This window comes from Xyrauchen texanus, chromosome 16, assembly GCF_025860055.1.
Source record: "Xyrauchen texanus isolate HMW12.3.18 chromosome 16, RBS_HiC_50CHRs, whole genome shotgun sequence".
Taxonomy (NCBI): Eukaryota; Metazoa; Chordata; class Actinopteri; order Cypriniformes; family Catostomidae; genus Xyrauchen; species Xyrauchen texanus.
The window spans coordinates 2,987,413-3,014,980 of NC_068291.1; the positions used below are offsets into that span (position 1 = coordinate 2,987,413).

Below are 27,568 nucleotides of genomic sequence, written 5' to 3' on the forward strand. Positions count from 1 at the left end.
CAGCTTCTGCGTGGTCCAGACCCAGGCAGCGAGTGCAGATGGTGTGCCGATCTCCATCGGAAAGAGGGCCTCTGCACGAGGCGCAGGCTGAAGGCATTTGAAACAACGCCTGGAAAATAACTCTTTTACTCTTAAAAGCATCGCAGGGGCGAACGCTTGTTCAGTAAAGGATATGCGATGCGCGCCGGATGGCGTAGCAGAAGGCTTCGAAGGCGGCTGAAGATGCCGGCGTCCTCTCAGCAGTCCCGCTGTAAGCTTGTCCATGGCGGCGAAAGACTCCAAAAATCCGGAAGGTCTTTGCTGAAGGAGATTAAATCTAAAAGAACTGGCATGACGGGACGTTCATTATATAGCCCTCATATGCTAATTTCAGCAGGCTCTGAGCGCGCGAATGCGGGACGCGCCCCCATTGGTCGCAGCGTTCTAAGTCGCCCCGTCACTGGTTCGAGCAGTTGCCGCAGCACAGCCAATGACCGAGCTGCCTCGCTCATCACTGTCTGCTGTGCAGCTGCAATGCGTTTTACATAAAGACTTCAATATTTCTCGAGAAACGGAGTTTTCCCATAGCGTAAGCTACTTACGCAATAGGAGAGACCTCTCGATAGGGAACCAACTTCTACCTTAAACCTAATCAAAAGAGTCAGAAAAAGCAAATGTGAGATGAGAAACACTTTTTATTTTCTGGTTCTTCTATGACGTTTTGGGCTCATGTGCTCTTCAGGGCTCGTACCTCAGAAGAGGGCGAATAGCAAGTGTTTATGAACTGATAATCTGCCGTTTTACTCGTGATTTGTGTGAAACTGAATAAAGTCGTTGTTACCGTTTACTGTTAAGCTTTTTAAGGATTATTACTCTTTCAAAATAAGTCTCGCTTCTTTTTTGCACTGCAGGGAACTCCGAGTTCTCACAAGGAGCTGAATCTAGTTCAGGCTTGATCCTTACAGTCGCTTTATTTAAACATCAGGAGTCTCCTGCAGACTACATCTATGGCAGTAACTGTTTTTCATGTCTCTGGAAGTGTTGAAAGGGCTGAAGATAGAGTCCAGCTGGAATCTGTGTTGACCTTGTTGACTCTGATCAGTGTATGGCAGCAGGTGATGTGATGAGAATGTAACAGAGAGATAAAGGTTTAGAAAAGAAAAGATAATAAATAACACAGCCTCACAGTAAGGGATTTCTCACTGTTAACCAACTGTTCAAACTTCTGTTTTCCTGAATAACGTCCTGAATACAACATAATAACTGAATGATTGGAAGTATAGCCTATAGCCTACTGTAGGAAACACAACAGCTCTTTTAAACAGTTAAATGGCTAAATAATATATAGCAATATTCATTTGATTTATAAAGGAATTAAGGGTTATACATTTGGATGAATACCACGAAACCTGTCAAGAAAATGTCCTGGTCATATTTAACCTCAAATCAATACAGAAAAGTTATTATTTTTTGCATTAAGAAGATGAAGCCTATTTTAGGGCCATAAAGATTGTATGAATTTTACCCCTCAATTCTCATTACGTAATGCATCCAGACATTTTACTTTTACTATTCCCATTGTTTTCATTGATGATTCTCAATACTTTACAATTAACAAAAAAAGCACATTGCATTAATGAGAATATCATAATCACCATCTTGGACCCACTTTGTATTAGGTGCTTCAACTACTATGTACTTAAGAATTTAATGAATGTACATTTACATTTAAAGAATCTGCATTTAATTAAATTTGTACTTACACTGTTAACCTAACCCTATTCCTAAACCTAGCTGTACCTCAACCTCAGTAGCAGTAAATGTATATTTTGAGAATTTTCCAGAACAATATGTAGTTGCACGATAAATATGTTGTATTGTATGTATTTAATGTTAGGACATAGTAGTTAAAGACACCTAATTTAAAGTGGGACCACCATGTTTTTTTGCATTGCGGTAATAAGAATTGGGTGGTAAAATTTGGGTTTTTCTTTATGCAAAATATAATTGATTGGTTTCTTTTGATTTAAGAGTAAAATAAAACATTTTCTGGACAGGTTTCATGAGAATTACCCATTTATCATGAATTGTATTACCAGTCAAAAGTTTGGACACACCGACTCTTTCTTTGTAATTATTTCCTACATTTTAACATCATCAGAACTATGAAATAACACTAATTGATGTTTTGGAATTATGTAGTGACAAAAAAATATATATAAATGTATATATAATTTATTTGTTTTTGATCCCCTTTACTCCCAACTTGGAATGCCCAATTCCCACTATTTAGTAGATCCTTGTGGTGGCGCGGTTACTCACCTCAATCGCGTGACTCGTTATGCATGACACTGCGGAGACTCACAGCATGTGGAGGCTCATGCTACTCTCCACAATCCACACACATCTCACCACACGCCCCATTGAGAGTGAGAACCACTAATCACCACCATGAGGAGGTTACCCCATGTGACTCTACACTCCCTAGCAACCGGGCCAATTGGGTTGCTTAGGAGACCTGACTGGAGTCACTCAGCACACCTTGGTTTAGATATCATGACTCCAGGTGTGATAGTCGGCGTCAGACACCCAGACACCAAAATATATGGTTTTACCTAAAACTACTAACTAAAGTTTGAGGTTGTTCAATGTTGCCACTCTGTGTGTAGATTAAAACCTGAAATAAATTGACAGTAAAATGACACAAGATATTGAGAAAAACGTAACAACATTTATTCTTATAAAAAGACAAATCTATTTGCCAATGGGGAAGAAAAATAAACTTGTTTTCCTTTTTGTAAAGGAATTATTGGAAAGGAGGCGGCGAGAAATCTCTCTCTCTGTCGCACTGCCGTCTTCGGTCGGCATTTATCCCTCTCGAGGGCTAATTAGCCTGATTAGGGGCCGGGTGTGCAGAATCACAACCTGGCCCTCCGCCCTTCCACATTCCTCCCCCGTTCTCTCAGGCCGGGGAGCCCCCGGCAAGACATACATCCCCACCCCCTTTCCCTGGGGGGTGTGCCTTGCGCCCCATCTGCCGGCAGGTCATCACCATCTACCTGGATCAGGGGAGGGGACAAGGGAAGGGAAACCAAAAAAAATGTGGCACCTACACGCCATAGCGGCGATCATGCCAAATAAAACATTTTGAAAAAGAGAAGGAAAGGAAAACACGGAGCAGCAGTGGGAGAGAGAGAGAGAAAACACTCACCGGTTCTCCGATATGCCATAGCTTGGTCCTCGGCCACTCCTCCACCCTCCAGTGGACGACAGCTGTGCCTCCCCGGGTGGATCAGAGGCAGTCTTGCGGCCCCTGGTGGATGAAATGCCCGCTGCATTCTCGGGAAACAGAAGGGGTCTCCCCCGCCCCTGGCAGCGGTTCCCCTGCTCCAAGCGGACGGCATTTTTCACGACCCCGCCATGTTTAGTGGCTCCTCCGTCCCTCAGCAGATGGCCTCTCCATTGGGGTGGATGGTAGTGGCGAGGACTCTTCTACGCCACATCCCTCCTCCTTCCCGGGTTTCGACACTAGTGTAAAGGGATTAATGGAAATGAGGAGGCGAGAATTGGCTTGACAATATAAATAATATTTTAATTATAAACTTAACCAAAAAGACAAACACACACACAGGTGTCGGACAGCTGCACTGCCGTCTTCGGTCGGCCTTTATCCCTCTTGAGGGCTAATTAGCCTGATTAGGGGCCGGGTGTGCGGAATCCCGACCCCGCCCTCCGCCCTGCCACACCTTTGAATCATATTATTTTTAGTTTCTAGTTTCTGATCTGAAATATTTTTTCATGTTATAAGCATAAACATTTTTTTTTTTTAGATTTCTCTGAAAACAAGTAATTTTGCTTCAGAAGTAAATGTATCTCCTTTTAAGAATGTTTAGATATTTTTACTGGAAAACAAGACAAAAATGCTTTTTTGCAGCGTATCCACTCATTGTGTGTTTTATTTATTTCTTTTTATTTTTTATTAAAATATTGTTTTATAAACACATTTATGCTTGGAAACAATTTACAAAACTCATTTAATTTAAGGCTTTATATAAAAAGATCATGAGAAACTAATTAATTCAAGTGTGTCCAAACTTTAACTGAAGATAACACCATATGAGCACTGTTAACAGCTGAATATAAAACATTCAAACAAAGTAATAATGCTGTGAGTTTTTATTTACATTTAGATTCTACCTGTACACATTGTGTAGGGTGACACAGACGGGTGATATTTGTCAATAACACTGACTGTGTTTTTGGTTTGTTAGTTCTTTCCCATTTGCCCCCATTCTACCTCCCCTTTCTGTTCAAATGGAGCGGATATCATCCGACGAGCACTAAAAGTCACAAGAGAAAGCGATGTCAAGGTACTGAAGCCCATAGATTCATGATCTCCTTGTAGATGCTCAGTTGGCCTCCCCCTTCCCCTCCCCCCTATGCTCGTTAGAAATACTCCTCATTAGCGTTCATCTTATTTTCTACTTTACTAATTCTTCAACCCAAAAGGGTTCTTCAAGATATGGTTCTAAGTAGAACTATTAAGAGATTAAGAAACTTTGAAGAACCATCTTTTTTTAGATTGTACACTGAGAATAGATGGGTGAATCTCACAAAACCTATCAAGAACATGTCCGGGACATATTTCACCTCAAAATAAGAAGAAAGAAATTGTTTAACATAAAGAAGAAGCCTTTTTGTCTTTTCATGACTATTAAAGACCCAATTCTCAGTACTCTAAATCAAATGTATTAAATAATTAATAATATGTACTGTAAGGGATACATGTCATTCACAAAATAAACCCTGGTGATTAGGACCCCAACGCAGACCAGGCTTTGTCCCACTTATTACATGGCTGCTTACCAAATAAACAGTTAAATGGATATGAAATAATTATTTGCATTGAAATGACATTAATGTAAGAAGAAAGAGACGGCAGAGTATCCAGAAAACCCCATAATGCCAGTGGAATTCTAGAAAAATAATGTCAGAAATGCTACAAAAACAAATAAAAAATGGGCTGCTTCTTTATGCAAAACAAACTTTATGCAGGAGTGAGTGAGTGAGTGAGTGAGTGAGTGAGAGAGAGAGAGAGAGAGATGTAACCTGACCATGTTTTCGTGACATTCACTCTGAAACATTAGACATTTTTATTTATTTTCTGTACATTTCATCTCATTTGTTGGTGAGATGTGACCCAGAGCTGCTCTTGAGGACAGGTGAGTGTTTGCTGATGTGATCAACTCCTCCAGTTCTTGTTCATGTCTCTCTTGATTGTAAGAGAGAATGACAGGTGGCTTTTCAGTGCGTTCGCTTTAAGGATATTTCAACTCCAAGATTCTGTGCTGTGGCACTTTTAACATCTGAAAAAGGATCCTTAGGGCAAAATGAATGTCTGTGCACTGAAAAGACATTATTTGCTTTCTGTAGTTGTGTGATTTGTGTTCTAGCCCTGCCTGTGATGTGAATGTAATGCCAACATACACTTACTGTTCATGTCATGTTCCTCCATGCAGCCATTCACAGTGTGCAGCTGAGTCGCAGTCATGTTGACTGGTACAGTGACGATGAAGTCTATCTGTACAGTGATGCCACCACGTCTAAGATTGCACGTACTGTCTCACAGAAGCTGGGATTTTCTAAAGGTAAGTACAGAAGCTAGACGTTGACCAATGAATAGGTGCTTATAGTTGTAATAAATATATATTATTTTCTATTCGTGGCCGGTGCTAGAAGACTTAAACAGTATAACATCAGCCTCTAGACAATCACTGACTCCGTGTGGAGTTTGTTTGGATTTTGCCATTTAACTATTTAATGCACAGAACTAACTGATATTGGAGGATGCTAACATTTGCGGTGAGAATGTTACAGTAAGGAAAGACTTAATGTTTTTAATATTGGATAAATCGATTTTTAAAAAACTATCGTCCGATTAATCAGGTATTGGCGTTTTCCATCAGTTTAGATATTGGTATCTGTAAAATCCACTATCGGCCAACCAAGGTTGTTGCAAACTTTTCAGATATATACAAATATAGACGTAGTTTGAGTGTATGGGAAGAGCGACTCGATTACGTCATTCAGAGTGGGCGGTCTCTGCTCAGATCTTTAGTTCGCCTCTATTCTCTGATTGGTCGATTTCCCCTCAGGATCATGGATAGTGTAGTTCTTCACCAAAAATGTTGCGATTTAAATATTTTTTATCAATTAATTTGAAATAATGTGGACTGATGTATTCTATAGACGCGCATACCTTTGATTCACAACCTCAGAGCTCGCGGTTAGTCTATCTTTAAAGGTTTATTCGTTTTATCATTTAAAGCAATTCGTGATTGGTTGACTTGTCCTTCCCAGTGTTCACGTGAAAGTTACGCCACTGAAGGTAATGCAAGTTTTCAAGAGAACAGCTCTATAAAATCTTTTGTCTTTCTTTCAAAAGAAGAGAACAGAAGGTAAAATATTGCTATGATGAGTGTACAGTTACAATGTGTACATGATTTTAACTCAAACCGTTTTCAGGATTTCGCCCATTACGAAGGTAAAATAGTGTCTAAAGGATTTGCATGCGCAGAGTAAGATTTGTGAAAGCGTAAATCATTGCAAGCGTAAAAATAAATTGGATGTGCACAGAAGATTTTGTAAAGCTGTAAGAAAAAATATTAGCAATACTTATGCTTTGCATAAGTGTAATTCATGTGTTGTGGATCTATAATTGCGTATTATCAAAGTAAATTTGGTGTGTATTCTTCTGACTTCCTTTTTTCACACTGTGCCTAAACATGGCCAAAAACAGCATAGAATCAGTCTATATGTGTAAAATAAATTACTGCTAACATGTAATGCCGAGTTTACGCTACTTTTTAATTTTAAGCTCGCCGACAGTTTGGTGGAGATCACCGACAAAAGCCTGAAATCGTGGGCAACTCTGTGCTCACTCCCGTGAACGACGATCACAATATATGAATTATCAAAGACGCGATCTGAGAGAAGCACCAACGTGTCGCCGATGTCAGTGAGATATCTAGGATGTTTAATATCTGGACCTGTCTGCGACTCCAAATCGTGCAGTGTGATATGTTTTGACTGAATACAACTGCAGTGTTGACCTACAGCCAATGAGAGCGCAAGAAACGGGGCACGGGAAGTTTCAGTGAGAGTCCTGATGTACCTGAAACAGGCTGCGATATCAAGTAAGTCACATTGGACCGAAGAAATGGAGGAACAATTAGTGGAAGAGTTGGAGAGAAATTGCCAATTCTCTTGGACAGTCAGGTGAACAAATAGGTTTTTCAGTAGGAGGTGCTTTTTCATATTGTAACCAATAAAATATATGATGCCTTTGGGCGATTAAAAACATACACATCATATTATGAAATGCATAACATATGATCATGCATTTGTTTTCATATCTCGTAACACTTCTCGCATGTATTCTGTTGTGAAATGTAATTTGGAGTACAGACAGAGTCGTCGGGGATTCATCAATAGTGAAATGTCTTGTAATGTGTTCACCACTGTCACCGATTCCTCGTGTAATTTCGAATCACATGCAAATCATTTAGGCACTATTTTACCTTCATAGCCCATAAAACAATTTTGTGTGTAGAACAACTTTTTTATAGCACCGTTTAAACATCCTTCATCAAAACAGCCCAAACTTCCTTTACTAGTTCAGTTATTGGAGTAGAAAAAATTTGTGTCTGTGACAGTGGATGACTGATCTAGAATATTTTTTTTTTCATGATCTTAACATGGATTCTTTACACAAGATTCATCATAAAATAAAATAACCAAGGGTAAAAGGTGCATATTATGGCCATGTGTCCTAAGGGTCAATGATGAAGTGATGCTAATTTTTGTCCAGATCTATTACATTAAAAATACATTTACACAAAACATTTACTTGAATTCACCTCTTCTATGATGAGCATATATTCAATTTCTCAGTTTAAAGTCATATTGATCATTTTCTGGGGCTTAAAGTAAAAAATGTCATGTGGTGTCCAGAGACAGTAAAAAACAAAAAAGAGTAAAAGTCTCATTAACAGCTGAAAAAGAATTGTTGGCATGACTAGAGCCGAATAATCTTTTATTGTTATTTAAAAAAAACAAGTGAAATCATTTGGTCATAGTCATTTGGTGTAACCAACATGTAGGTAGCCATTTTGTTGTTTATGTTGATGATAAAAACACTCAGACACCTTTAGACCCTCAAGACTGAGTGTGAAGTTTTAAAAAAAAACATCTGATATTCATTTTGACATTTTTATGAAAAGCAACATTTTGTTCAAGTCGTGTGCTGGAACCCTGAGAAAACTTCTTGACATTTCTGACTCATTAAAACTGTTTGAAAACTTTTTAAATGAATGATTAAGTTGTTTATACTGTCATATATTCAAGGTGCAAATAAAGCATTATTACTTTATACTTGATGGTTACACCACATGACAATTTTCAAGTTAAAAAAGTGGAAAATGCTATAAAGGATATTCAAAAGTATATGAAACCAAATTGGACACAGATATCTCATTTTAACACATTGGACAACATTATTTGGCAATGACAACACCATCCCACTTGAAACTTTTACAAATAGAGCACTGACAATATTATAATGTACATTAACGTGTTTTATTTTCATTGGCACGTCAGTCTCCAGCAGTGGCACAAAGCTACATCGTGGGTTTGTAGAAGAGGCTTCGCTGGATGATAAACCCCCTCAGACCACTCACATCGTGTTCGTGGTTCACGGCATCGGACAGAAGATGGACAAAGATCGCATCATCAAGAACACTGGCATGTGAGTACTCGAGAGCTGTTATTAATCATCAGGAAATCACTCCGGAATCAAACTATAGGACAGCAGTTGATTTGTGTGAAGTCACTGAATTTCCAATTTTTCTGAACAGTTGTGTTGTTATTAACCAATATCTGCTCTTCACATGTGACTACTGTAGCTTTGATCAAAATCATATGAAATACCATATGCATACACTGTTTATTAGCACATTTTTAATGCATTATTAATATTGCTCAGATTACAGTGTTCACAGGCACAATTCATAACATGTTGTGCAAATAATTAAATCGGCTTCTTTCAGCTTGTTGAATATGCATTTTCATTTGGGCATTTCTAATTTTGTGTTGGATAATGACAGAGAGCAGCAGAGCATGTGAGTCGTTGTCATGGTAACCAGTTAGATTATGAGCGGATTGATAGAATGAAAGTATCGTTAAATCATCATGCAACGCAATAAAATATCTTCCCTCCCCTGCAATCGATACCAGACACGATACTAAGAAGGACGTTGAGGATATTTAATTTCAAAGAAAAAAAAACTGGACATTATTAAAGTTTTTAGAGAAATGACGGGACACCGGGACACACCTCGTAAAACCAGGACTGACTTCTGGTCACCCTAGATTTGTACCTGTTTTGCTTCTCTCCTTGATGTACTGTAGTGATTCCCTCCCGCTCTGTCTTATATAATGAGGGCAATAGAACATCTGCTAGTGCTATCGCCACCTAGTGGCATCTTCATGTTAGCGTGATAGCGGGTTTAAAGGGTTAACAATCTATTTCAACAATAAAAAAAACTTAATATTTTTTACTATTATTTTTACTTTAGTTTAGTTTTTCAGAGCCATGAACATTTACAAGTGACATTTCTCTTGACTTTTCATTGTTTGGTCTCATATTTCAAGCGTGAAGATCACTGACACTTTTGTCCGCTTGGTTAACAAGTGCAATAACTTTTGATCAAACTTTATTGGGAGCAAAATGGAAATAATGCCACAACTGTGGGACAATCGTAATTTTTGAAAAATGTATATAATTTCTTTTTACACAATAAATATTGAGATAGTTTATTTCACTCTTTGTTTAGATGATCATTGTTTTAAACATGTAATTATATATATTTTATGATGCATTTTCATCATTTAATATTAAAATCTGGGTGTGGGACAAGATGAATACAATAAAATCTATAAAGTAAAGGAACCAAAAATAAATGATGCTGACCTGGTAAAGAGTTTCTAAGTCTGTTTTAATGTGATCTTCATATAACAAAAAGAAGAAAAAATCTGTTTGTTTTTATTCAAATCGAAATTGCCCAAAGGTGAAGAATCATCCATATATGTATATATTACATTTTTTAGGTTACACACTAGAAAATACAGGGGTATTATGCTATAAATGTTGTTTATGAGGCCCCCCTAGTGTCCCTGTAATTCAAAAGGCTTATGCTAAACATGCTAAACCATTGTTTTTTTTATATATAAATGCCAAAAGATTTCTGTAAGGGTTTGGTTTAGGGGTAGGGAATAAAATATATAGTTTGCACAGTATAAAACTCAATGTCTATGGAGAGTTCTCGTAATGATAGGATTACCAACGTGTGTCCGTGTGTGTGTGTGTTTGTATTTTCAGGCTGCGTGAAGCTGTGAGGAAAATGGAGGAGAAGCACTTTACAAAACAAAGACAGGAGCACGTGGAGTTTCTGCCCGTTGAGTGGCGATCTAAACTTGCTTTAGATGGCGGTAAGACATTCACCACAACACTGCCACTGCTGTCTGTCTGTCTGCATTCACTCTGAGCAGATGCTGTCAACATACACACACTCTTTTAATGGACAACATTAACAAAAACATGTCACTCAAGAATATAGGTCACTCATATGTCATCTAGTCCTCTGTCAGCTGTGTAAACAAAACAGCACAAACATTGAAATGCACTAATATTTATAAAGTAATGTTGAGAGAAAAATACATTAGCTGATTAATTCATGTTTTGACGTGTGATTTTAAGAGTGTTCTCTTCATGCTGTTTACAGACACTGTGGAGTCCATCACACCAGATAAAGTGAGAGGATTGAGAGATTTACTCAACAGCAGCGCCATGGACATCATGTACTACACCAGCCCGCTCTACAGAAATGAGGTAACACACATTTTACATTGTATCCAAACCTGTATGACTTTTTGTCTTCGGTGTAATATAAAAGGAAAATAGCAGAATGTTCAAGCTATTATTTTTTCTATAGAACACCAAAGCTTTCAGTGACCATGGTAGGGTTGCACCAGCTGTGAGTAAGGTCTTGCTTAAACTGGGATGTAAAGTTTAAACTATGGCGCTAGTAACTACTCAGTGCTTAATTTGGTTGCACCACCAGTTCTTAGGGCAAGACTTCACTTGTTGTTCCTTAGCTCTCCGTAAAGCAATGTGTTTTCATTAACGTTTATCTTTATTGATACAATAAGCAGCCTTCAAATTTGTAAATAGAAGTGTTATCTTGTTACAGTTGATGTTCTAACCTTTTTTGTATCATGTAACTGTCAGTGGTAATTACAGTTTCTATTGAAATTTGAAGCTGGAAAATAAGTAGAATAAATATAATAAATAGTATATTTAAATGTCAATAATAATGTTAAGGAACTGTATCTAAAATTAATGGGAGGCAGTAAATAAATACTAATACAACAGACTGGAAAAATTAACATTTCTTCATTTTAATATCCTACAGTGGGAAGAAAACACATGTGAACCCTTTGGAATTTGCTGGTTTTCTGCATTAATTGGTCATAAAATGTGATCTCATCTTCATCGAAGTCACAATTATAGACAAACACAATGTGCTTAAACTAACAACACACAAACAATTATAATCTTTCATATCTTTATTGAACACATCCCATTAAACATTCACAGTACTGTGGAAAACGTAAGTGAACCCCTAGGCTAAATATGCCAATAAATGCTAATTAGATTTTGGAGTTGGCAAACCTGGCATCCAATTAATAAAAATGAGATTGGAGGTGTGGGTTAGAGCTACTTTGACTTATAAAAAGCACTCAAACATTTTGAGTTCTCTATTCACACGAATCATCTGCATATGTGAACAATGACCCTCAAAAAAAAAAGAAGAGATTTCAGAGGACCTATGATCAAGAATTGCTGCTTTGCATAAAGTTGGAAAGGGTTACAAAGTTATCTGGAAGAGTTTAGATATTCATCTGTCAACAGTTAGACAAACTCTCTATAAATGGAGATGATTTAGTACTATGGGTACTCTCACTAGAAGAGGCCGTTCTGGCAAGATGACTCTACCTCAATGAGGTAAAAAAGATCCCCTGAGTGACAGATAAAGACTTGAAGGAATCATTGGAACTGGTAACATCTCTGTTCATGAGTCTAATATACAGAAAACATGAATGTTTTCTGTATATTACACCACGGAGGATGCCGCTACTTTCCAAAAAACATTCCTGCACCCCTGAAGTTTTCCAAAGACCACTTTGACACTCCACAATGCTACTGGGAAAATGTTTTGTGGACTGATAAAAGTAAGGTTGAATTGTTTGGGAAGAACACTCAGCACTACGTATTAGAGGTCGATCAATATAGGATTTTGCCGATACTGATAACTAAGTTGGGAAGACAAGCTGATAACAGATTAATTGGCCGATGGTTTTTAAAATTGATACTGAATGAAAAAAACAAAACATTTAAAGTAGGGATGCACCGATACCACTTTTTCTCTTCTGATTCTGATTCCGGAAATCTCAGTATCGGCCAAAACCGATCCTAAGCCGATACCAGTGTTGTTTTTTGCATAATCAGTTTAGAATATCTTTACATTATTGTGTGGAACTACATATAGAAGAGTACTCCCAATTAAAGAAACACAAACCTCAAACGACACATTATTTCACTATAAATGTATAGCTTATTAAGAAACACTTTATAAATAACTAGTATAATGGATAATGCAGCAGCAAAATTAACAGTAATTCCAGTCTTCAGTAGAAAAGAAACCAGTGTTTTATTTATTTATTTTTCAAAAAATCAACATGTATCTGGACTTTAAAGGATTCAGATCTCTTTTTTTGTTCAGTTTAGTTGTAAGACATCAGTCCACTTTTCATTCACACAGTTATTTTTGGAACCCATTCAATTTAAATATTATTATAAATTGTAAACAAATACTAATGATGCCAATATATATATATATATATATATATATATATTATTATTATTTTATTATTTTTTTAAATACAACAGTAATATCTATAAATCATGCCCTTTTTAAACTCTCACACTTTTATTTTGACATTTTGAACTCGCCAGGAAATCCTGTATGTGTCTGTTTGTAGGCAAGTTCACAGTAGTTTAATTTGCTTCTAATTCAAATTCTGGTCAAATGCACCTCCGGTGCCGTTCTAAATGCATATTATAAGTGAGCCGACCTGCTGAGCATCTACATCTGAGATGTTGTTTGTGAGTAGCGCTCAAATATCGCGCACCGTTGAAGGCAATAAATAGCCGCGAGTGTGTAAACAGAGCAGCACAATTCACTGACACGCTGCAGCTGCGCATACTATTTACATATTAAACAGCCTTTTGTGATTCACAGAGCTGTTGCACGTGTTCAAGTGGCTGATCACTTCTGGTGAGGGGTCTTTAATGTGAAACTAGGGCAAACCAGAGCCATATAGAGAGAGAGTTGCGACAACGGAAGTTCTAAATGCTTGATCGTCACGTGATTCACGTAGACTTCAGATAGTTCCAGGAAGTGCTTTGGCGGGCATTTCAAACTGTAGAGTGACAGAACTGCGATTTCTGGTAATTAGTAGTCAATAAATGCATTTATTTTATATATTTATGTAACACACCGACATATGTATGTAGCATGAGTATGTTGTTACAGTGATGTTTTTTTAAAGATCAAATCAGCTAATATTTGAGGATTAGTGTTCGCTTACCGTTATTTGCCTCAACTTATTTCAGGCTAGGGTTGCTGTTGCCTTTTTATGTTACCTCATGTTCATTGTTTTCACTAATCTCAAGGTAACTAATGTCATATTTATGACTTTTCAGATAGTACAGAGACAGGCTGGTGACAGGTGATTTCCAGCTCGCACCGCACAATGGGTCAATGAACTATTAACTATTAGCAGCAGTTACGTAAATGTACAATTTTGTGAAATGAAGCTTATTGTTTACAATTCTATATATACCAATATAATTATTTATGTATTATAAATATTATATATCTAATGTATAATTCTTACAATACTTATTCATATACACAATATATTCAGCTTTAAAACAACTTAAGCATACTCGTATATAAACTGCTGTTCAAAAGTAATGAGGCTGAAAATTAAGCTTTTACAATTAATAGGGTGTTCGTTACTAACTTTATCCAGCTCCAATCCTTGCCTAATCTGTTAGTTATCCGATAACATCCCTTATCTCCTAATTTAATGAGTAATACTCAATCAACTATAAGGTTTTAATTTACAAGTTATTTTTATTTAGATATACTGATAATATACAGAATAAGATAATATTATTCTTTAAACGTCTCACCTTTTAAAAGTGTGTCGCAAACGGTTTGTTCTGCTGCATCTCTGCGGCGCGGCATGTGTTTGCTGCTATTTCCGGGAACTATTGAGAGGCTCCACGAGCCACCATTGCTGTAAAAAAAAAACGTTCCATTGGAGTCAATGGAGTTGTCGCAACTCTCTCTCTATATGGCTCTGGGGCAAACTAGTGAATTGCATGTCTTATGCTTTTTTTAATGCTTCTATAAGATTCAGTGATATTTTTGTTTGTATTTTGTGCTGTTACGCTCGTTTAAATTCTCCAAGAAACTCGTGTCACACACACATATCGATCACTTTATGATTATCTAATCAAAATTTAAAAAAATGCGTATTACTGTGAGGATAAAAAATTTATTAAAATCAGATTTGTTTATAAGTTTCTCTTGACTGTATGAAGATATTTTTCTCAAATCTCTCTATACCTTTAAATATACAACTTAGCTGGCTAAAGCATAAACATGACTGTTATAAACTATTGCAAATATATGGTAATACATTTTATTTAAACATTTGGGTAGGACTTGCATGTTTTTTGTCACTTTGTTCTAACCGCTTGAGGTTAGCTTTAATGTTAGCATCCTCTCAGTCTTGTCTGCAAACATACTGCTGTTCTCTATTAATGCAGCATCTATTCAAGAAATGAATTACTTTATAATGATATGACAACATGTACTGTACCAATAGGAATAATAAAAAGGGCGGAGGAGTGGCTTTGTATATAGATCAGTCATTAAGAAGTAAAATTGTAAAAAATGTTTCATACAGTATAGACAATGTTCTGGACTGTGTAACAGTGGAAATTGAAGTAGAACACTCCAGTAATATAATTATTAGCTGTGTGTACAGACCACCAGGAACTTGTTTGTCAACATTTAATGAAATAATTGTTGATTTGCTTAACAATATGACCACTGACAAAGTACAAATAGTGTGTGGAGACTTCAACATTGATATACTTAATCAGTGTGTCTTTAAAGGCATTTCTGAGTTTATAAATATAATGTACAGTAATCATTTATGTCCACTTATTGATAAGCCAAGCAGAATTACAACAGAAACAGCAACACTAATAGACCATATTTTTACCAACAGACTTGAGGAAAAAGTTGTTGGGGGCTTATTTATTACGATGTCAGTGATCATTTACCAGTGTTTGCAATATTTCTTAAATTTTTTATACGAAAAAAGAAATCCCAGACCATTAATAAATTCATAAGAAGATGTACGGCAAAAAATATTGAAGAATTTAAAAAGGAACTCAGTAATCAAAACTGGTCTGATATTTATGCAGAAAGTGATGCAAATGTGGCATATGATACTTTTTTGTATAGATTTATTGAGTTGTATAATATCAATTGCCCCATGAAGATGATTCACAACCAAGACAATAAATCCACAAAAAAGCCATGGATAACAAAAGTTATTGAAAATGCATGTAAAAAGAAGAATACACTATATGTGAAATTTGTAAAAAAAAAAAAAAAAAAAAAGGACTATGGAGTCGGAAGAAATATACAAAAAATATAAAAATAAATTGGGAAGTATTATCCGAAATAGTAAAAAACAATATTTTCATACCCTCCTAGAACAACAAAAGCAAAATATGCAAGGAACTTGGAAAGTATTAAACGACATTATTAAAAAAATGATTAACAAACAAGAGTGTCCAAGTTATTTCATAAATGATAATGAAGTCCCCATTAGAAATCCAAAGGAGATAGTAAATTAATTCAATGATTATTTTGTTAACGTTGGTTTCAATTTGGCAAAAGATATTATTGAATCAAAAAGTAAAAATATAAAGAGTTGTGAAAATATCAGTAGGAACTTTTCCTCGATGTATGTGTCCGACATTATCAAAAATGAAATGCTGGAGATTGTGAATGGTTTTAAAAATAAAAGGTCAATCGATTGGACAGATATTGATATGAAACTAGTTAAAAATATAATCCATTTAATATTAGAACTCCTGACTTATATCTTGAATTTGTCCTTTAAATCTGGAGTGTTTCCAGATCAGATGAAAATTGCAAAAATTATACCAATTTACAAGAGTGGTGATAGTCATTTATACTCAAACTGTAGACCAATTTCCTTATTATCTCAATTTTCAAAAATACTGGAAAAACGTTTTTTGAAGAGGCTTGATAGTTTCATAGAAAAATGCATGATATTAAGTGATGAGCAATATGGATTCAGAAGTGGTCGATCGACTTCAATGGCAGTTATTAAATTAGTAGATTATATAGCATCTGCATTAGACAAAAAGTATTTCACTTTGGGTGTTTTTGTCGACCTCAAAAAAGCCTTTGATAGCATAGATCATAAATTGTTAATGCATAAACTAGAGCAGTATGGTTTTAGAGGCCATGCTTACTCTTGGTTAGAAAGCTATCTTGATAATAGACGTCAGTATGTTCATTTTAATGAGCATCAATCAGAAATGCGTAAAGTAAGTTGTGGGGTGCCCCAGGGTTCTTTGATTGGTCCTAAGTTGTTTATTTGATATATTAATGATATCTGTAAGGTATCCGATTTGTTAAAATGTGTTAATTTGTTCACCAATTAACTATTGATGTGACCAGAGAACTATCCAGAATTAAGCAATGGTTTGACTGAAATAAACTATCCTTTAATTTAAGTAAAACTAAATATATTATATTTAGTAATCGACAAATTAAAACCAGCAAGAGCTTAAAGATTGATGATGTGGAACTAGAAAGGGTAAATGAAAACAAATTTCTTGGAATAATATTAGATCATAAACTATCCTGGAAACCTCACATCGCTCATGTTCAATCAAAACTGTCTAAAGCAATAGCTATATTACATAAAACCAAGTATTTTTTAAATACGCCTTCTTTGTATATTCTGTATTGTTCTCTTATTGTTCCATATTTTTCTTACTGTGTTGAAATATGGGGGCACGCCTACACCACAAACACAAAACCTATTTTTATTTTACAAAAAAAAGCTATAAGGATAGTCAATCATTCCCTCTATAATGAACCGAAAAATTCTATATTCTGTAAATTTAAAGCAATAAAATGTTCCGATTTAGTCCGTCTGAATACTGGCATCTTTATGTTCAAAGTTAATAGGAAAATAGTGCCTGGAAATATACTATGTTTGTTTGAAAACAGAAATATAACCTAAGAGGAGAGAACATGTTTAAAAAACAGATGGTCAGAACAAACTTTAAAATGAACACATCTCGGTAGAAGGGGTTGATTTGTGGAATGGTCTCACTGATGATCTTAAGAGGAGCAATTCCATTCATTACTATAAAAAACAGTTTAAAATCCTAATTTTTGACAAATATTCGGATGCTTAAGAAAAATTGTCTAAGATAAGTTTATGTATAATTGTTGTGTTTAAATTTTAATAACATAAGTAATAAATATTTGTAATCAAGTGCAGAGGTTTGAATGTATGTATGTACATATGTATGTATATGAGTATATATGCAGTATGTGTATATAGGAATGTGTGTATGTAGACATATGTATATTGTTTATGTTCAAATTTTGATGGGTAGTTGTTGTTTTGTAAATAGGGTAGGCGTAATAAGCCATGGCTTCAGCCTACACCTGTTCGGTTACCTTCTTTGTTTGTAATTAATTTGTTGTATATACATTCTGTTTTATGTTTAGTAACCAAATAAACCTTTATTATTATTTATTATTATAAAACAACTACCATGAGGCATCAATGATAGTTTTTATTTTGCCTCTAGAGGCTGCTCTCATACTGTATAATGACAGTGCGCCCTTCCCAGCTGCTCCAGCACCGGACACAACGGGTGAAATTATCGGTGTGGATTTTTGCAGATAACGGATAGTTCCAGAAATCGTTATCAGTGCCGATTAATCGGCAAAACCAATATATCGGTCGACCTCTACTATGTAAAAAGGGTACAGCATACCAACATGAAAACATCATCCAACAATTCAGTATAGAGACAGAGCGTATTTATGCCACGCCCACACGGGGGTTGGCAATCCAACTGTGTCCATTCACTTTGCTTTGCGAGAGGCTGCCTCCTTGTCATTTATGACTTGTAACAAAAAAACAAAACAATGTCTAAAGCTGCTGTGTGACAAGGTATACAGCAAACAAGCTAAATAACCCAGAAATACATTTTTATAAGCTGTCAACCCCAAAAAACGGTTTGTTTCAGGACATAAAAGTGGATCAATTGAGACAGAGCGCAACTAGTTCTTGAACTACTCTGAAAACTACGCCCACTGGAACGCAACATGATATTGTAAAAAAAAAAAAAAAAAAACATTCATAATTTTAACCATGTCGATTGCTTATTTCACCACCCTATGTGAACCTGAGAGGAGGAGATGTATTGAGAAGATACATTTTATTGGTCTATGTCAGTGCCCATTTTCCTTACCTTCCTTTTTTTTTTGGAAAAATTATCCGACTCAATGGCCCAACAGGTTTTTTAGCTTGTTTGCTGTACACCTTGTCACAGCTTTTAGGCATTTTTCTGTCTTTTGTTATATGCCATAAATGACAAGGAGGCAGCCTCTCGCAATGCAAAGTCAATAGAGACGGTTGGATTGTTTCCCCCCCCGGTGGCCGTTGTCTTCAGATTATGACGATTGCGCTCTGTCTCTATGGTGGAGGGAACATCATGATTTGGGACTGCTTTGCTGCATCGGGCCTGGACCGCTTGCCATCATTGAGGGAAAAATGTATTCCCAAGCTTATCAAGATATCCTACAGGATAATGTCAGGGTGGCTGTGCACCAGCTGAAACTCAGTAGAGGTAAATCCAGACATTAATCTAATAGAGATGCTGTGGAATGACCTCAAGAGAGCCGTTCACACCAGACATCAAACGAATATGTCTGAACTGAAGCAGTTCTGTAAGGAAGAATGATCCAGAATTCCTTCTGAATGTTGTGCAGGTCTAATCCACAGATACCAGAAACACTTGATTGAGGTTATTGTTGCTAAAGGAGGATTGATCAGTTATTAAATCCAAGGGTTCACTTACTTTTTCCACAGCGCTGTAAATGTTTAATGGGATGTGTTCAATAAAGACATGAAAGATTATAATTGTTTGTGTGTCGTTAGCTTAAGAAGTATTTAAAATAATGTTCTCTCTTAGAAATGAGTGCAAATGTCAACATCATCATACAGTATATGTCTTAAGTCTGTCACTCAAAACATGAGCTCATTGATGTTATTTAATCAGTTAGATTTTTTTAATTCCAACAGTTACTCTTGGACTGAGATGTCAGTAAATATTTAGTTTATACATAGGATTACATTTCACCTAGTTTTATTGGTGCAACACTTAAATATTTGATAGTGCGTAAATTGTAACTTTGTGCCCATTTATGCTATAACGAGTCTTAAGTTGTAAAGCTTCAAAAAGGACAAAAGGTATCATGGAACTATCATAAAATAGTCCACATGACTTGTGTGCTATGCTCGTAGCCTTCTGAAGTCATACGATAGCTGACTGAAATTTAAGTCGTCAGTCACTGAAAATCTTCCCCTCTGCTGCAGCTTTCTAATCTCATTCTCTGTTCTGCATACGCCATACACAAGAACAGTAACATCATTGAGATAAATGAAACCTGGTGCAGTGTGTGTTTCATGGGAAAAATAACTGCGTACAGATTTGGAATAACTTGACCAAACATTTGGGGGAGGGGGACTTTACAGCTTACTATTCCATTATGTGGTTAATAAGACACTCTGATTTTCTTCCTCTCAGATCACTAAAGGTTTGACACAAGAGCTGAACCGCCTGTATTCTCTCTTCTGCTCACGTAACCCTGGATTTGAGAGGAGAGGAGGTAAAGTATCGATAATCTCTCACTCCCTGGGCTGTGTGATCACCTTTGACATCATGACGGGATGGGATCCGGTCCGCTTCTGTCTGCAAGAACATCAGGAGCAGCTGGAGGGAGAAGATCTGCCTTGGGCAAGTTATGAAGAACGCCACCTGCTGGAGGAGGTGCAGCTTACCAAACAGAGGTGCCACTGTCTCATATTTACATCCGATGTTGATTACCATGGGAAATAATTTTGACTCATCCCTCAGTTTAAAACAAGTGTGGTTACATTATGTATTTTCAACAGAAGTGGACTGGGCCAATGTTCTGCAGAGTTTGAAAGCAGAAATGTTAAGCTTGTATGTTTTTAAAAAGAATGTAATTAGCCGTTAAAAAGTGCTTGACTAATAGTCACATCACATCACGTTGTGTATCAGGGCAACTCTCATGAAACTAAGCTTGAACCACGGCAGTAGGAATTTATCTAAAAGTCATTATGGAATTCTGTTCTAAAACTTGAACACAATAGATACACTCAGTTGATGTGCTCCATCTTGCACAAAGAGATCACAATAGATTTAATTTTTCTTTTAATTTGTAAAGAATTTTCTGGTTCAGATCTCTCCAGTCTTCATTTTTACACAGGTTTATGTTTTAGTCATAGTTTTAGTTTTTTGACAAAATAGTTCATTAATATTTGTCAGTTTTACTTTGACTAACATGGCATTTCAATTTGTCAACAAAAATAACAATTTAGTTTATAATAACATACAAAATGACAAAAAGTGTCAAACTGTAACAGACCAAACTTTAATCAAATATTTAAATATTTAGAAAAAAGCATAAACATTTCATTTAAACATAAGTATCAAACATGCAAAGTATTAGCTACTTTTTGAAGTTAATGTATTCTGATTTCTTGATGTTTTAGAGACCGTTATTAAGTTTCGGTGTTTCTTCTGCTGTTTGTGCACGGCAGTATTATTTTTTCTCTTCATTTTTTCATCAACAGTATTTTAAATTAAAATCATAAGATTTTCATCGGAGTGTGCCTTTTCCGTCTTGTCTTTGTTAGCGTTGACGTAAACAAATACATTTGACAACAAATGTTTTCTTAAGGGAAGGGACGATGTATAGAATTTCGATACATCATGAACCAAAAGGACAAAGAAACATATCGAAGCAAAACTCGATATTTCAAAATTTACACATAGTTTTCGGTCAATGTGATCATAAATGAAATGACCAGTCAGAAATCATAATCTCTTTTTCCTACAGTGTTTACAGGATTCACCTGTAAAGGCCCTTGAAATGCTTAAATTTAGCTTTTAGAAATGTAAGTAATGGAATACCTTTAAAATTGCCTAGTAAAATTGGATCGTTTCCTCCATGTAATGTGTGTCCATCAAAGATGAGGCGACTCCACTTTCATTGAATAATGTGCCAAAATCCTTTTTGTTTTTTTGCAGTTAGATAAAAAAGTCATAAGAAGTATTCATTTTAATCACAAATAGCACAGATGTGCAAAAAAAGATAATTATTTAGTTAATAACTGAACTCAGATGCACGTTGAATGCTTAAAGTGACAGTAACATTTTTAGCGCTTTTAATACAAATGAATGTAAACTGTTATTACTTGTAAATTGTACACATTTCTAACAATGATAGCTCATATCATTATTATATATACAATTTCACACTTATTTAAGGACAGGATCTGTTCAGTTCAATTGCTTGTTTTGCACCTGATCAGCCTGAATGTACGCCACTATTTTAGAAAGCTTATTTGTTTGTGATCTTATAGAGAAAGGTATACAAGCAACTCTTATTATTAATTTTAATCATTTATATTGTGTATTAAAGAACTTTATTTTGATTCGAAATTATAATATCTGTCATACTTTGTCAATTAAATGTTATTATAATGAATCGAGATTATATCAAATCGTGAACCTCATATCGAATATCAAACTGAATCATGTTGCAGTAATAATAATATATATTGTCTATATATATGAGATGCATATTTGATTAGATCCTCTACTAAATCTTTGAATGTTAAGTTAAAACCAATTTTTATTTATTTTTTTAAAATAATAAGCTTTTAGTATTTTTGTCCAGGTTTTTTGTTTTGCGGTAATGATCATTTATTACAGAAAATGTCAATACAAATGTGGAAAAATGTTTAGAATATATTTTGATAATGTTATTTTAAACCTCCCTTTTTAAGTGCCAAACTTGAATAAATTCTTGTGTGATGTGAATGAAATCAGTTTTTCATGGCAATAACCCATCAAGCGAAAGTTACTGGTTTTATGTGATCATGACTTTGCAGTTGAAAGACAACTGTTCAAGACAAACTCAGACAAACTTACCTTGTATTGAACCTGGAAGATTTCTTTTCATTTCAAATCAAAACATCATCCTGCCTTTGTTTATCTTTTTTTATTTGTGTCTGTGACAGATTACAAGAACTGCAGGATCAACTTCAGGGTCTTAAGGCTTCAAACCTTGGACCTTCCCCTACATTAAAGTTTAAGGTGATGTATTGAATTTCACACGGTGATCAGTTCACCTACATAACACTTCTTAGATATCTTTAATTGAGAAGCGCCATCATTGTATTGCAGGTGGAGAATTTCTTCTGCATGGGATCTCCTCTGGCTGTGTTCCTGGCTTTGAGAGGGATCCGACCTGGAAACACAGGATTCCAGGATCACATCATGCCCAAATCCATCTGCCAGCGCTTCTTCAACATCTTCCACCCTACAGATCCTGTGGTAAGAGGACTGTTCAGTCTGTTTTCTCAGTACACTGTGACCTAACAACTGATTTAGCATTTTTGTGTGTGTTTTTGTAACATGTATTTTATTGTCTGCCAGGCCTATCGACTGGAGCCTCTTGTTTTAAAACACTACCGTAATATTGCTCCTGTTCAAATACACTGGTAAGTCTTCATATGGCATTTTATGGATCTTAGAATTATTTTACCTGGCTGAAATGTGCACATCCAGATGTTTTGACAAAAAAAAAGTCACTATCATATCAACATTGAAATGTTGTCATACATAATAAATTACGTTTTTGTTTATGTTTTTAATAACCTAATGAACTTTCCGTGTAGGTGTAACACCATCAGCCCCACTCCATATGATGAGATCAGACCTACATATTTAAACTTGAGTAAAGACTCCATGTCTGATGCAGAGAGCAGTCCAAGCCCCAGCACCTCACCTTTACCAACCAGGAGACACTACGGAGAGTCCATCACAAACCTGGGCAAAGCCAGCATACTAGGTACTGATAGTTAAAAATACTTCCATGTACCTCCATGTTGCATTTAAGTAGCACCTGAGGATCTTAATTTTCCATGGACACCTAGATTGAGCTTCCAGTCCACTCAGAGGACGAGATATTTGACGAAACAATGGGGAAGATGTGTGCATTCACAAAATTGACTGAATATCTATGGACAAGCCCATGGCGATTGCTCAGCTGCGTTAGAGCGCCACCTGTATTTCAGATTTGTATATTGTAAAAATTCCTAGTACTTGCTGCCATCTAATGGAATGAACACTTTTTGTAAGGAGACAGAGCAAACAGAGCCTGAATCACAGACTTATAAAGACAGCATAAAAACAAAATTAATGTGTGTTTATCATAAGATTGTAAACGTATACAATATTATTTATGAATAATTATAATATTTTTTTAAATTAGGAGGTTTAATTTGTCAATTATTCCACTGGTGAGCTTTTAAATTTGGGTGTGAAAAATGCAGGCGGCAGCCAACCTGAAGGGGTTAAAGCAACAGTCATATTGAGTGGGACATTAATTTGCTGTTCTCTGCTGTGTTTTTGCAGGTGCTGCAAATATTGGTAAAGGCATTGGAGGGATTTTATTTTCTCGATTCTCTCGCACGCCCAGTCTGCCATCAGCACTGGATTCTGGGATTGGTGAAAGTGAAGAAACTCAAAGCCCTTACACATTTTCCTCCATATCTCCATCCTCTTCATCTTTGTTTGATACATCAGGTGTGTGGTTTGTATTTTCTTAAAGCTGGAGTTTCTGCACCACCTAACGAAATTGCAAAAGTAAACATAGTTTCGAAACAACTTTGTGAATGCACCCTTCATCTGCCATTAGTCAAACTAACTGATAGTCCCACCCCAAACTCACGCCTTTGGTTGAGCCAATGTTGTTGCGTCGGACTGGACGGTTCGCTCAAAACAAACAGAGGAATGCTAAAAGTGCCACAGTGCCGCCATCCTACCAATGGTGTATCTGCAAAAAACATTTACACACATCAGCTTTAATGCTGTGAGATTATCAAGTATATTTGACCTTATAGGAATAGTTCCACCAGAAGTGAACATTCTGTCATTATTTACTGGCACTTTCTTCAGTGAAACACAAAATTAGATTAAATGCAAGAAAACTAAAAAAGCCGCATAAAAGTAGTCCTGTGCCCTTCTGAAGTGATATGATAAGTTTTGTGTTCTTTGGATTTAAGGTGTTATTCACTGATAATCTTTACCTCTGCCGGTGCTCTCAAATCTCGTTCGTGCAAATGCATTTTCGCCAGGTTTATATCAATGAAACCAAATGCCACTGGCTCTAACTGGTTGTTTTATATCTTCTAGTTGAGATGGAGCATCGCATTGACTATGAACTGCGGGAGGGTCTGGTGGAGAGCCGTTATTGGTCAGCAGTTACATCCCACACGGCCTATTGGACCTCTCATGACGTTGCTCTTTTCTTGCTGACCTTCATATACAAACCTGTGTAGCAAAAACGGCACTTCCACAAGCTCTCTTAAAGAGACACATGCACAAAGACCCCCATCCTGTCCAATCCCTTCACTGTGGCTCCCTATGACACTTAAGTACACTTGGTGCCTCACACTTGGAATTTGTTCCCCAAATCTTCCCATACTGATAAAGGGGAGGCTTGACTATGCAAAACTTGTGCGGATTTAAACTGCAACTCCTAAACTTCGATTTAGTGACAGTAACACAGAATATAGAGCTCAAGTCCAAAGAACTAGTATACAGTAGTATAGTAAAGAATATATAATACATACTGTTATATGCACTAGACAGACTTGCACAATTTTGAATTATAGAGTAGAAATTTATTTCACATACTTCAAACACCTTTAGTGGTCAAAGATGAATTTCTGTACTTAGATTGTAATACTTCCCCTAATAAATACTGGCACTTATTTTGATGTGTACATATATTAATATATTTTTAGATTGATTGTGTTTGTTTGTTTAAAAAACAAAAAAAAATCTGTTTTTGATTTGTCCTGAGGGATCGGTGTCTATTTATTGCAATAACATTTGCAACATATATTGATACGGTGAAGCAATAAACAATGTTTATTTTTATGCAAGAAGGTACTGAAGGATTCATCATTGCATCCTATATTGTGATGTCACTGAACCTTATTTATTGTTTAGTCACAATACACAGGATTATGGATGGCCGGGCAGATATATCAACTTTCTGCTGTAATTATTTTTGTAGACAAATACATTTTTGAGCTATGACCAATAGAAAATAATAATAATATAAAGATGTTAAATCATAAAAAGGGATTCTATGGCCTACATTCAAGAAAAGTTATATGCCTCATGTATTTAAAAAAGTACTTTTACGTTTCTCCATGTGTCTGTGGGTTTAATGCAGATCATATGTAGACTTTGTAGGGCTCAAGACTGTTTTCTTGTGTAGTTTGTCCTTGTTTCTCTGTAACCAGCTTCTCAGGATGCATTTGACCTTCAGCCATTATTTGTTTACATGACAAGCCAATGTAATTTATAGGTCACATGTGGTGTTGATGCTACTGATACTGTTTTAGCTGTCTGTTCACTTCCTGCACTTTAAGAAGTTTTAGGAATTGGTCTCCACATTTAAAGCAGATATGTTTTGCTATTAAAGGAACTATTTGAATTGATTAACAGTTAGTCCAATTAAACTAGACTGAAGAAATTGTGAAAGGAATATTTGTTTTCTATTATGCTGGACATCTCTATAGAATCATCGCTTTTGCAAAAGTGCACATATTTAGTTGTTTAACTGTAGTCATAGCTGCATTGCTCTTACCTGTATGATAATTATCAGTACATGTTTTTAAATATGTTTTGTTAGCAGGGCATCTCAGTGTGTTTCATTACATTGTTGTTAAAGGATGCTTGTTTCAGCATATTGTAGTGCTATCATGTAAATGTAAAAAATTATAAATGCTGTTATCCAGATTTGTCTATATAAACCAGCAAACATCAAAATAATATCCAAAATGACTCTTATGTAAATGTATTTGAATCAATATCTTGATGAGCTGAGAGGTGAGGTTACATACTGTACTGTTTCAACTTACAACACAAATGCAATGTTTCTGTTTTGGGTACAAACTGTAGTAATTTAGTACATCACACAGGGTCAACATTGCTCCGTACTTTAACAACATTCTTCATTCCAGTGGTCAAGTACAGAAGTGGGTCAGTGTGAAATATGATGAAATGTTTGAGATAAGTAACCAGTATTTTAAGATAATTATTTTACTAGATTGAAATGTAGATTAAATACACACCATAATAATAGTCACGATGAATTCACAAAGTATTCAGACCCTTTAATTTTTTTCACATTTGTTTTGTTGCAGCCTTATGCTAAAATGCTTTTAATTATTTGTATTTTCTTTTCCACATCAGTCTACACTACATACCCCATAATGACAAGGCAAAAACCAGAGCTCTGACAACTTTGCAAATGTATTTTTTAAAAACTGAAACGGGGGGCGACAAGCAAATTGGCCCAGTTGGGGAGGGTAGAGTCACATTGGGTGAACCTGCTCATGGTCACTATAATGTGTGGTTCTGGCTCTCGTTGGGGCATGTGGTGAGTTGTGTGTGGATGCCGCAGAGAATAGCGTGGGCCTCCACATGTGCTACGTCTCCGTGGTAACACGCTCAACAAGCCACGTAATAAGATTCGCGGGTTGACTGTATCAGATGTGGCGGCAACTGAAATTCGTCCTCTGCCACCCAGATTGAGGTGAGGCACTACACCACCACGAGGATATATATATCACACTGACATAAGTATTCAAACCCTTTGCTATGACACTTGAAATTTAGCTCAGGTGCATCCCATTTCTCTGGATGACCTTTGAAAATATGCTATACTTTAATTTGGAAAGGCACACACCTGTCTGTATAAGGTCTCTCAGCTGAAAATGCATATCAGAGCAAAAACCAAGCCATGAGGTAAACAAACTGCCTGCAGAGCTCAGAGACAGGACTGTGTTGAGGCACAGATCTGGGAAAGGCTACAAAAATGTTTTGGCTGTATTGAAGTTTTTCAAGAGCACAGTGACCTTC

The 27,568-nt window shown here is 36.1% G+C and overlaps 1 protein-coding gene across 3 annotated transcripts in view; it reads left to right on the forward strand.

Annotated features, from left to right (window-relative positions):
* The window catches only part of ddhd1a (DDHD domain containing 1a), a 41,847-nt gene extending 15,390 nt beyond the window's left edge, over positions 1–26,457 (forward strand). Inside the window, exons 3-14 of one of the 3 annotated variants that reach the window (XM_052145585.1) lie at positions 4,251–4,349; positions 5,499–5,627; positions 8,638–8,785; positions 10,418–10,527; positions 10,821–10,927; positions 20,120–20,382; positions 22,645–22,720; positions 22,811–22,960; positions 23,063–23,127; positions 23,305–23,477; positions 24,044–24,214; positions 24,824–26,457. In XM_052145585.1, the coding sequence (XP_052001545.1) occupies positions 4,251–4,349; positions 5,499–5,627; positions 8,638–8,785; positions 10,418–10,527; positions 10,821–10,927; positions 20,120–20,382; positions 22,645–22,720; positions 22,811–22,960; positions 23,063–23,127; positions 23,305–23,477; positions 24,044–24,214; positions 24,824–24,969 (1,637 nt within the window). In that variant the 3' untranslated portion in view covers positions 24,970–26,457. The remainder of the gene's footprint in view (positions 1–4,250; positions 4,350–5,498; positions 5,628–8,637; positions 8,786–10,417; positions 10,528–10,820; positions 10,928–20,119; positions 20,383–22,644; positions 22,721–22,810; positions 22,961–23,062; positions 23,128–23,304; positions 23,478–24,043; positions 24,215–24,823) is intronic. The other 2 variants (XM_052145587.1, XM_052145586.1) reach the window with 2 other exon arrangements.
* The last annotated feature ends 1,111 nt before the right edge of the window (positions 26,458–27,568 follow it).